This window comes from Notamacropus eugenii, chromosome 3, assembly GCF_028372415.1.
Source record: "Notamacropus eugenii isolate mMacEug1 chromosome 3, mMacEug1.pri_v2, whole genome shotgun sequence".
NCBI lineage: Eukaryota > Metazoa > Chordata > Mammalia > Diprotodontia > Macropodidae > Notamacropus > Notamacropus eugenii.
This window is the reverse complement of record NC_092874.1, coordinates 230,907,559-230,918,682: the sequence shown is the minus strand read 5'-3', so window position 1 is coordinate 230,918,682 and position 11,124 is coordinate 230,907,559. Positions and strand designations below refer to the sequence as shown.

Below are 11,124 nucleotides of genomic sequence, written 5' to 3'. Positions count from 1 at the left end.
CCAGGGAATTTCTTTGCTTGAAATTAAGGTCCTCCAGATCTCAGTCGTGATTCACTACAGTTCCTACTTCAGCAGAACTGGCCCAGCTGTTGCGACCAGCAGGGGATCCTTGGCTTTGCGGTCTCCTCCATAGCTTGTGCTTGAATGATGATAGAAGGCTATGGAGTTGTAAATGTTTCTCTTAACCTGTCTATTTTGGGGAGTCTAGGTGCTCTTGATAGAGGCGGGGGAAAGAGAGGCTGGGGAATCAACTGTCATACAATAGGACACTGAATAGTGCAGGGTTGATGCGCAATTTCTTAGCTGAAAAATCAATCAATTAATCAAATTTATTAAGTGACCATGATGTACCAGACACTGTGCTAAATGCTCGGGATACAAAAAGAGGCAAAAGACAGTCCATCATCTCAAGGAGCTTGCAATCTAATGGGGCAACACCATATAAATAAATATATACAAAGCGAGCTATGTGTAGGACAAATAGGAAGCCATTAATGGAGGGAAAGCACTGGAATTCAGAGGTGTTGAAGAAGGCTTCCTGTAGAAGGTGGGATTTAAGTTGGGACTTAAAAAAGCCAGAAAAGTCAGTAGTCAGTGCAGAGGAAGGAGTGTTTGGGAGATGGGGGACAGCCAGAGAGAATTCTGGGAAAAAACTCCTTAACTTTGTCTTTCTAGGGATATATGCCATCACAATATCTGGTTCATACTTCAGGGCTCTTTCTGCTTCTGACAAGGGCAAAAAGGAAGCAAAAAAAATGACCCACAACAGGAGAAAATAGAATTTCCTTTTGCAGTAACAGGTAATATCTGAGGCACAGTATTTGAGACCAATGAAGTTTTGGGAGTTGAATTCAATTGATCAGCACCATTTTCCAGCAAATTTAGTGCGCAAACTAAACCACAGGCATATTTTTTTTTGACATAGGTGAAGTTTGTGTGTGGAGTCCCTGAATCTCATTTTGGACACCCTTGACTGAAGTTTCCTGTCCTCCATCAGTGAACTCTCAGTTTTGCTTCTTCCGGTTTCTTTTCTCAAGTGTCCATTTGAATTTTTGCAGTCTGTATCTTCTCCCTTATGACCCTATCAGGTGATAAGAATTAATATTATAAACTAAGATCTACCCCTTCTCACCCTCCCACATCCTACCCCTTAAAAAAATTTTTTTTAACCCCGTTAGCCTCAGTTTCCTCCTCTGTAAAGTGAGTTTGAGTAGGAAATGGCAAACCACTCCAATATCTTTGCCACGAAAATCCCTCAAATGGTGTCATAAGTCAGACATGACTGAAAAGACTGAACAAAGGGTTTAATGTGTTATTCTTTCTAGGAAACTTATTAGAACTTTGCGGAGGTCTGCAATGCAAAAGAGGGAGGCATATTGGAAAAGCTAGAGGGGGGTTTAGGGACATTGGGCCTTATGGTGCAACTCAACAAACTTAAGTAGCCAGTTATTCTGCCTTTGCATAGACTTGATCCTGAACACACACACACACACACACACACACACACACACACACACACACACACACACACACACACACACACACACAGATAGAGCCAGCCAAAGATGGACATTTATTCAGGCAAATAGATGAGCATATACACACATGCATACACAGAGACACACAGATACACACACCTCCTTTAAGGTAAGTGGACCTCACATCAGAGGAACCAAGTGGGAATGTTCCCCCTGCCCCTTACTACCTGTGTTACCTTGGGCAAGTTTTTAAATATCTCTGGGCCCCATTTTCCTTCTCAGTGAAATTGAGGATATTGGCCTAGAAAAAGGGTTGTTAAATCTTGTAGTGTCCATGAACTTTTTTTATTTAATATTTTGGCATCTGCATTTTGCTGTAATTGGTTTCCTTCATAATCCTATGCTTTCTAATGCATCTAAAAATGTGATTCCAAGAAGGGGTCCATGGGCTTTATCATATTGCCCAGGGGGTCCAGGACATGAAAAAGGCTAAGAACCTTTGGTCTAGAAGTTTTCTAAGATCCTTTCCAGTTCTAAAATTCTATAATCCTATTTACACAGAGATACAGACACATATGTTAGGACATACACACAAGAACACTTACACACTCACAGGTACATAGATACACCCTTCCCAGACAGCACTATCTGCAATTGACCACGATTCTGTAAAGGTCTACCACATGGGGGCACTATGACTGGACTTTATATATTTTGGAGCTAGTGGCCACCCTGTTATGACGTTAAGCATCCACCAGAGCAAGCTTTTGTGGCTCTTTGCAAAAAATATCACATAGCAGTACGCTTCTTGGGGCTTGAAGTTATTATACCTTGTTATTCATGAATTGAACTAAGTGTAGTCAGGACTCTTAAAAATTGTTTTTTTTTTTTATTCATTCTAAATGGATGAGGCTTTATCCTATTCTGAAATTTGAGAGGGAAGACCTTAACCTCTCTGGGGACCTGAGGTGGTTTTGTGTCACCAGGGTAGTTGGAAAAGTCTCCTCCTGGGGCATTGTGGTAACATGCTGGACTGAGGAGAAGGTGCAATTACTCCCTTTTTCTGGCCCCCATCCTTGGATAGGTGGGGGTCATTCTTTACCAGCTCTTCTTCTTTTTTTTTTTATCTTCTTCTTGAAACACACCTAGATCAGTAACTCAATGGTAAACAATTTTATCTTAGGGAAATCAGTTTATCTGAAACACAAAAGCAAACAGAAAGCAAAGAACTCTTTTAAAAAAAGTTACAACACATCTTATTAACTCTAAAATAAAAACAAATCCACACTGCTCAAACATTCTTTTCTTAGTATTCCAATGAAACACAGGAATATTTTGCTTAAATATTTCCAGCTTTCTTATGTATTCATGTTGCTAATCAACTATGGAGTAGTAACAGATTAGCAAAAAAAAAAAAAATCTTATCTCCATTCCTTCTCTTAGAATGGCCTCTGCTAAAGAGCATGACTTTTTAGATGGTCACTCGTGCTGTTCTGATCCACCCCATATACATCACATAGTTTTTAGTGGTGACAGGGTGCAATCTCAGTTGTCAATCTCCATTTCATTTTTCATGTGTTTCCTTGAATTTTTTTGCTTTCTCCTTCTGTTTTCTTCTTTTTTTGTTCTAGATTAACCTGAGAAATGTTCTTACTTCTCTCTGGGACGTATTTTAGCAATGAATTACTCCTCCTGGCCAAGAACTTCAGATCTTCCATGTTAATTGTGCTCCTTTTTGCGTGTCTGGCAAAATTTAAACCCTGTTGAAGGGACAGCTAGGTGATGCAGTGGATAGAGCACCAGTGCAGGAATCAGGAGGAACTGAGTTCAAATCTCACCTCAGACACTTGACACTCACTAGCTGTGTGACCTTGGGCAAGTCACTTAACCCGACTGCCTCATCCTAGGTCATCTCCAGTCATCCTGCTGAGTATCTGGTCACTGGATTCAGATGGCTCTGGAAGAGAAGTGAGACTGGTGACCTGCACAGCCCTCCCTCACTCAAAACAAAGTCAAGTGCAAGTCATGTCATTATTTCTCTGAAGGCATGGTCTTCTTCGGCAATGAAGGACAAACACACAAACCCTGTTGAAAGGTAATCTCAGAAATGGTTGCAAGGGTTTGTTTGCTGATCTCTTTGACAGCTACAACTTCCTGAAAGAGTGAAACGACAGTGCAGTGGACTGCACCTTGAGATCCTGGGTGAATGAAGTGGCTGCTCACCCTCATCCTTCTCCTCCTCCTGCTTCTTCTCCTCTTCTTCCTTTTGCTCAGTACCAGCAGAAGCTGCTGCATATTCCTAAGAAGAACTCAAGAGACAAGAACAGGAAGCCCTGTCTCTTTGAGAGAGAATAGAGTGAGAACGAAGCAAAGAAGTAATTATCAGTTTTGTTCTTAGCAATGGGAATGATTCAGGCTTTCTGGATTTATTCCATGTGGTTTCTGCATTGCCCAGTTACAGTTACTGTTCTTGTCTTAGTATCTTAGATTTTATTCCTCTGCCCATTTGCTGGCAGTGGTAGTGGCTGAAGCTGGCAGCTGCTGTGGCAGGAAGGCTCCAGCACTGCTGCTGCTGCTGCAGCTGGTGGTATGCCAGTCTTCCCTCTTTCCTGGGACTCAGATCCTTTTACTCTCAGTAAACAAAGTAGCCTGTGCTCCATCTTATGGTGGAGTTTTGGCTATGATTGTCTTCAGTTTCCCAGCCTTGCTGCTAAGCTGCTATGCCACCTGTCTGCCAGGCCCCTTGCCAAGTTGTCCTGCATGAATTAAAAAATACTCAGCTCCACATTCTTAATGTGGGGTTGTGGCATCCTCCCTTTACATCAAGAGAGGAAGGCTTGTTTGTCAATCAAATTCTGGCTGCTTCAATCTGTATGAGTATTAACTGCCTAATGGCTGAAGGGGAGGAAAACTAGGTGGATCTAGATCTCCTTAGTGTCTTGCAAAGGCAACTACCTTGGAATCACTGCTTAACAATGGGTGTGTATTTCTGGACCTCCATTTCTCTACAGGATTAAGATATTCCCCCCATTCTCTAATTGTTTTGGTGGAATTGGGGTGAGAGAGATGAGATTAAGGTGTCTTCTGACCCAGATCTCTCTACCTACTTTGTAGGGAACTCAGAGAGTAGAAGGAGCTGGGTAGCTAGTGTTTACTTCTCCTTAGGGAGGTCAGGCCTAAGGGCAAAGTTTCCCTTCCCACTTTTCTTCTTTCCTCTAGACTACAGCCTGATCTCCCTTTCTCATGCTCTTCTCTCTGGGGATCAGACTCCCCATGGGCTTTAGTTCAGGGATAATAAACCACGGAATCACATGGGAATGGCTACTTGCAACTGTTACCTCTAACAGGGGCTCTGGGAGGGACACCCATGGGTGATGGAGATCATATCTGAAGGTTAAAGTTTCCCAATTTCTTTCTCTTTGTCTTCTATGTTTCACTCTCTCTACCTCAGTGTTCCTGTACTCTCTCCATTCTCTCTGTTCTCTCTCTCTCTTTTTCTATTCTCTCTCTTCTCTCCACATACAATTTTCCTGTATCTGCTTATATCTATTCACGTTGTCAGTTACTTTTAAAACTCAAAGACTGAGGTTTCTGCCCGTAAAACCAAGGGCTTTGTGAGACGGAAGGGACCACACTGATGTTATATACAGCAGCCTGCTTCCAGGCTCGATTTTGCATTTTACTTCTGATAAGTTAAAAAAAATTTTAATAGTTTTCTCAGAAAGGACATTCTAATATCCTACTGCTCATCCATCACAATCTCCACCCTTGGGAAGTTATTGTCTTCTCTAATCTGGATCTCTCTTATTGAAGCAGTTTGTTTTTTCCTTTGAGACTATTAACTGCTCTCTCTTGGTTCAGTTCTCAGATGCAGATTAAGGGACATGGATGATGCTAATGGGACAGGAATGACTGAGTTTATTTTGTTGGGATTCTCATATTTGGGGACCTACCAGAGTGCCCTGTTTTGGGAAGTGCTCTTTGTTTACTTGGTCACCTTGCTGGGCAACTCCCTGATCATCACCCTTACCCTACTGGACCCAGCCCTGAGCACTCCTATGTATTTTTTCCTTCGACATCTCTCTGTGATAGAGATCCTTTATACTACAACTATTGTGCCTAGGATGCTGATTGATCTCCTCTTCTCACATCCTGCCATGTCTCCTGCCAGCTGCTTCACTCAGATGTATTTCTTTGCCCTCTTTGGCATTGCTGAATGCTGCCTGCTCACTGCCATGGCCTATGACCGTTATGCTGCCATTTGTCAGCCCCTGCATTATGCCATGTTGATGAATCAGCAGGTATGTGTGGGTATGGTGGGTGCTTCCTATCTAATGGGCATCATTACAGGAACTACTGACTCCATATTTATCTTTATCTTACCCTTTCATGGCACTAACATTGTTCACAACTTCCTATGTGACGATTTGGTTGTTTTGAGACTAGCAAATGGAGATACATTTTGGGGGGAGGTTGGGAATGTTGTTCTCACCCTGCTCTTTATCATGACTCCCTTTGCTCTGATCCTGTTTTCCTATGTTCGAATACTTATTACCATCCTTGGGGTAGCCTCTGCTCAGGGTCGCCAAAAAGTCTTCTCTACCTGCTCTTCCCACTTACTGGTTGTCACACTGTTCTTTGGCACTGCCACCCTTGCTTACATGAAACCTAGATCCAGTGCAACTCAGGACATGGATCTAATCCTCTCCCTTTTCTACACAGTTGTAACCCCCATGTTTAACCCTTTTATATATACCTTGAGGAACAAGGAGGTGATGGGAGCCCTTAGGCGCAAGGTAACAAAACACCTTTGAAGTCCTTGCCTGGTCCAGTGGTTTGCTTGGCTTCCTGTTTGGTGAGTTGAGAGATGCTTCCTTCTCTTTATATTAAAAAATATACTTTTCAAATACCAAACATTTTTATTTGTTCTTCCACCCCATGACCCTGCCTTCCACTAAAGGAAAATGAAATACAGAATCCTTGTTGCAATGTATATAGTTAAGGAAAACAAATTCTTAAGTTAATTTTGCCCCAAAGTGCATCTCGTTCTGCATATTTAGCATTTTTTTTTACCACCATGACCTGATCTTTGTAAGAGAAGGGGGACCTGAACCCCTAGATCTTTTGCACAGTAGGGAGACTCCTGGAGGATTATGATTGAGATGGGCCTGGTCTTTCAGAAGGACTTCTTCATCTTGTGAAGATCCCAGGAATCTGTCAGCTTTCATCTAAAATCCTGATCTGGTAGCTGTTTTCAGGTTTGTGTTTCAAGTGGAGGCTGAATGACCACTTCGGAGAAATATTTAGGTATGGGTTGAACTAGAGGGACTAAGAAGTCCATGTCTGCAGAACATAAATACGTATGTTGAAGTCTCCAAGCAGAAAGACAGGGGCTGGGGTGGAGGATGCTGTGAGCTGGACACTGACCTCTTTAAAGTTACTTTTAACAGAGATTCTGTGATTCGAATTCTGTGGTATTATTTGGGGGTGTTGAGCATATAAGTATGTGTTGAGTTTAGTTCTGCAGTTTGAGAGGGATTCACATGAATTACAGGACAAAATGTGAGTAATTTAGTGTGAGTATGCAATGCCAGCTTTGACATACCTTAGACCCTAGGGCTTGGGACCCCTCTCTACACTAGAATCTTGAAATAGAGGCTTGGTCTTTCTCTGTAGTAAGGCATTCAGTTGCCCACGTCCAGTGCCACTATTTTGATGGTCAGACCTATTGGAGAATAAGTTTTATAAAAGTTTACCAGTGGCAGGGAGTACACACATCAATTCAAGAAGTATTCATTAAGTGCTTAATATGTGTAAGACATTGTACAAGGGGCTGCAGACACAGAGACACAGATGTAATAAGGTCACCTTTAATGAATGTAGATTTTACTAGAGGAAATGCAGAATTTGGCTTGATCTAAATTAGGAGGTAAGTCTTATTTAGATTGCAGTTGTTTATGGCTATTTCTGTCCAGATCCTCTGATTTCCCTCATCACTATGAAATGAATATTCCCTGCCCAGAAATGTCCTTTTGCAATCATTAACTCCATGAGGTTCTGAGTCCTACTCTGAAATGGGATAGATTTACAGCCTGTGTCTAGTTCCCTCAGCAGATCTGCCCTAAACTCTATCTCTACCTCACTTTGTCCTATCTAAATAGATGGCCTTACTGAGATTCTGGTGGTAGTTATTTACTGATGCCTCAGATCATTTGTCAGTCTCACAGACTTCAGTTCTTTTTGGAAGCACTTGGGTTAAGTCAATTGCCCAGGGTCACACAGCTAGTGTCTGAGGACACATCTGAACTCAGGTCCTCTTGCTTCTACGGTCTGTCCTCTATCCACTGTACCACCTAGCTGCCCCTTCTGCATACTTCAATATGCCTGTTTATATCCCTCAATACTCTCGTTTGCTATTTTATTGACTCCTCAAGTACTATGACTTGACCTTCTTTCTGTATCTGTCTCTCCCACTGAGGGTAGTCCCTTGTTCTTTGATTTCATCATCATTCACAAGTTTACCTGTACAAACCAGAAAGCCAAAATTGTCCTATGTGCCATTAACCTTGGACATTTGCATCCCTCCCTGTGTTACACCACTCTTAAATCTATTCTTTTTTTTTCAGGCCAGTTCTGAAGTCATTTCAATCTTCACTGTTGTCACAGTTCATTACTAGTGGCCTATCTTTGGACTGTCCCTTCACAGATAATCTCTCGTTAAGCTGTTCAATTTTATGCTTTCTCTATTCTTAAATCTCTTATACCCCTGTTCTCTCAACATTTATGCCATTCCAATCCCCACCTTTGGATTCATTATTTACCTCTACTCCTTACATACAGCTGACAAAATCAGAGAACCCTGTTGAATGTGTTTACTTTAAATGTAATTTAATGGAACAGTGGATAGAACTCTGGGCCTTGAGTCAGCAATTCATCAAGATCTAAATTCAAGTGTGATCTCAGATACCTGCTTGGGGATGACCTAGACCAAGTCACTATACTTTTGAGTAAACTGTTTGTTTCCTCATGTATAAAAGGGAGATTACCTACCTCTCAGGGTTGTTGTGAGATAATAATTGAAAAGTGATCAGCACTGTTCTTGGCACAATGTAAGCACTATATAAATGTTTATTATCATTATTATATCCTGGCTTGATCCTATGGCTGCCTGGTTACCTTTTTACTCTTCCCTGATTCATTCCCTGGTGCACTTTTTTATTCCAAATCTTTTCTCATTTCTTCAAGTCACTAATGTCACCCTCCCCTCACCTTCTAAACAGAAGATTGTTTCATATTTTACCAGTAGAGGTTATCGTGATGAACTCCCTTTCCCCCTCAATTCCTGATCTCAAATACCCCTTAACATCATCTTTCCTTCTTCCCTTCTTTGCTGCTGTCTCAGGGAAAGGTGATTTTTGCTAATGCTAACTCTGCTCCATGTGCCCTTGATCACATCCCTTCCAATCTCAAATGGGAGCTTGTACTTTTTGATTATACTTTCTCTCTAATCTTTAAATTCTTTTGATCTAGTTTCTTTCCTTGCTGCATTCAAAGATGCTCAGAACTTTTCCCCCTTTAAGAAACTTTCACTTGATTGCGGCATCTTTTCAAACTACAATAGCATGTCTCCTCTGCTTTTGATTAACTCCTAGAAAACACTCTTTACTTACTGCCTTTACTTGCTCACAGTCTCAGTTTTTTTAAAAGAAACTTTTATTTTTGTGATTTTACATTGCACCTTGCCAAAAAAAAAAAAAATCTCTGCAAAAAACCCCTCCCCACTTTTCAGTCACTGAGCTGATATCAATAGCGTCTGTTCATTTTCCTGGACTTCTCATAATGATAATCATCAGTTGCCTTTTCATTGGGGGGGCGCTTTCGATTGGGAGGAGACCTCTCAGCTTCTGGCTTCTCAGCATCTCCCACCCTGAGGGGTCGAGTTTTTGGCTCCTCCTTGTGCCTCCGAACTGGGGCATGGAGCTCCTCATGGTAAAATCGGTTGTGCTGCACGTAGTTCACAGCCATGTTAGTTGGAACAAAAGAGGTCTGACTGTCTTTTTTTTTGTTCTGTTGCTCAGCCAGTAGACGTGCCTTGGCGTCCTCTGTGGAAATGATATTCTTAATTTTGGCCTCAATGCCTAAATCCACCTCGGGGATGCCGCTCAGCATCTGGTTGGACAGCATCTCCTCAGTTTTCTTGGCCGAGGAGACTCGGATGCTCTCGGGGAGCTCATAGAGACAGTCTTCAGCAGTCTTCAGTTTTACCTTTCGCTTCTCCTTCTGCACAATTCCTTTCCTCTTCTTCAGTTCCGTGTCAATGTATTTCATCATGTCAGCATCTCCATCCCTTTGGTTAGTTTCTGCTGAAAACGAGGTGCCCAGGTTGAGGTCCTTCTCTTCATGAATCCTGTTCTTGTTCCTCTCCTGAAGTTTCTTCATGTCCACCATGCCCCCAGTGTGGCACTGAAAGGGATCCTCCTCCAGAGTTATCTTTTCCTCGACTTTTTCCCCAACCAGGAGGGCTACAGCGCTCACTCCCTTCAGTCTTCTCCTCAAGCTTTGAACCTCTTTGGTTTCCTCCAGTTTCACCCGGACATCCTCACTGTCCTGCTCGTCGGACTCCGACTCGGAGTCAGCGCGCCGCCTGCGGAAAGTCTTACCCGGCCTCATGACCCAACCCTCCGCGTCCGGGATTGCCTCAGGGACGAGAGCGGGCAGCCCCTGAGACTGATGCGCAGCCTACCGGCCAGCTTCCGCAGCGGCTCGGGAGTAGTTCCGGCGCTAGCGAGTGAGGTCAGAGGTGCGTGTGTCGGCGCGCTCCCATGGGGCCGCGCGCTCCCATGGGGCCGCCCCGCCCTCGAAGGACAGGGAAGGGGCGGGCTGAGGCGGCGCGCGCGGGCACGCGGGAGCTCGCTCTGCGCGGGCGAGTGTGGTCGTGCAGCCCCAGCGGTGCCCTAACCTTTGGGACAGTCCAAACTCGGTCAGCCCGACTTCTGTCTCCATTACCCCTCTGAAACCGGTTTCTGCAGCGATACCCAGTGCCTCTTGGTGGCTAAAGCCCAGAGTCCGTCTTTCCGTCTTCCTCTTCCGTGTCCTCTCCGCAGCTTTGGATACAGCTGACCACGCCCTCCCGCACACTCGGGTCTCCTGGAGCACCTGGGGCGCTTGTGGATTCTTCTCGGCATCTTTTGTCGTGTCATCATTCACACCTCTGCCCCAGCCATGGGCACGCCTCAGGCGTCTGCCCCAGGCCTGCCCTCTCTGGGGTGATGGTCGTAAACTCCCAAGAGATCAATGATGGTCTCTTATCCCATGGTCTTCCTCCTGCTCTTAGACATCTACATGTGAATGCCTGGGAAGCCCCAGAACGCCAGTGCCAGAGTCCCAAAGAGAGCTCCTTTTGTATTCCTCCAAACGTCCGGGTGTTTTTGAGGGCACCACCATGCTTCTAGGTGTGAGTCATCTGAGTCATCCTTAGCTTTGCTCCATCTTGTGCCTCATGTCCAGTCAGTCACTCAGTCTTGTTGCTGTCTGCACCATATTGCTTGTATCCTTGCCTTTCTCTCCATACTTATATGACTTTACATAACCCTGAGTGGAATAGGTTTAGTGAAGACTTCTCAGATTGTAATTCGTCTCCCAGGGG

The 11,124-nt window shown here is 43.8% G+C and overlaps 1 protein-coding gene and 1 pseudogene across 1 annotated transcript; one reads left to right on the top strand and one right to left on the bottom strand.

Annotated features, from left to right (window-relative positions):
• The first annotated feature begins 5,362 nt into the window (after positions 1-5,362).
• On the top strand, positions 5,363-6,292 carry LOC140531477 (olfactory receptor 10P22-like). Its single transcript, XM_072650411.1, has one exon. It carries the CDS (start codon positions 5,363-5,365, stop codon positions 6,290-6,292), a length of 930 nt encoding a protein of 309 aa, XP_072506512.1.
• Positions 6,293-9,167: 2,875 nt separating this feature from the next.
• LOC140531476 (splicing factor C9orf78 homolog pseudogene) lies at positions 9,168-10,284 on the bottom strand (annotated as a pseudogene).
• Positions 10,285-11,124: the final 840 nt, after the last annotated feature.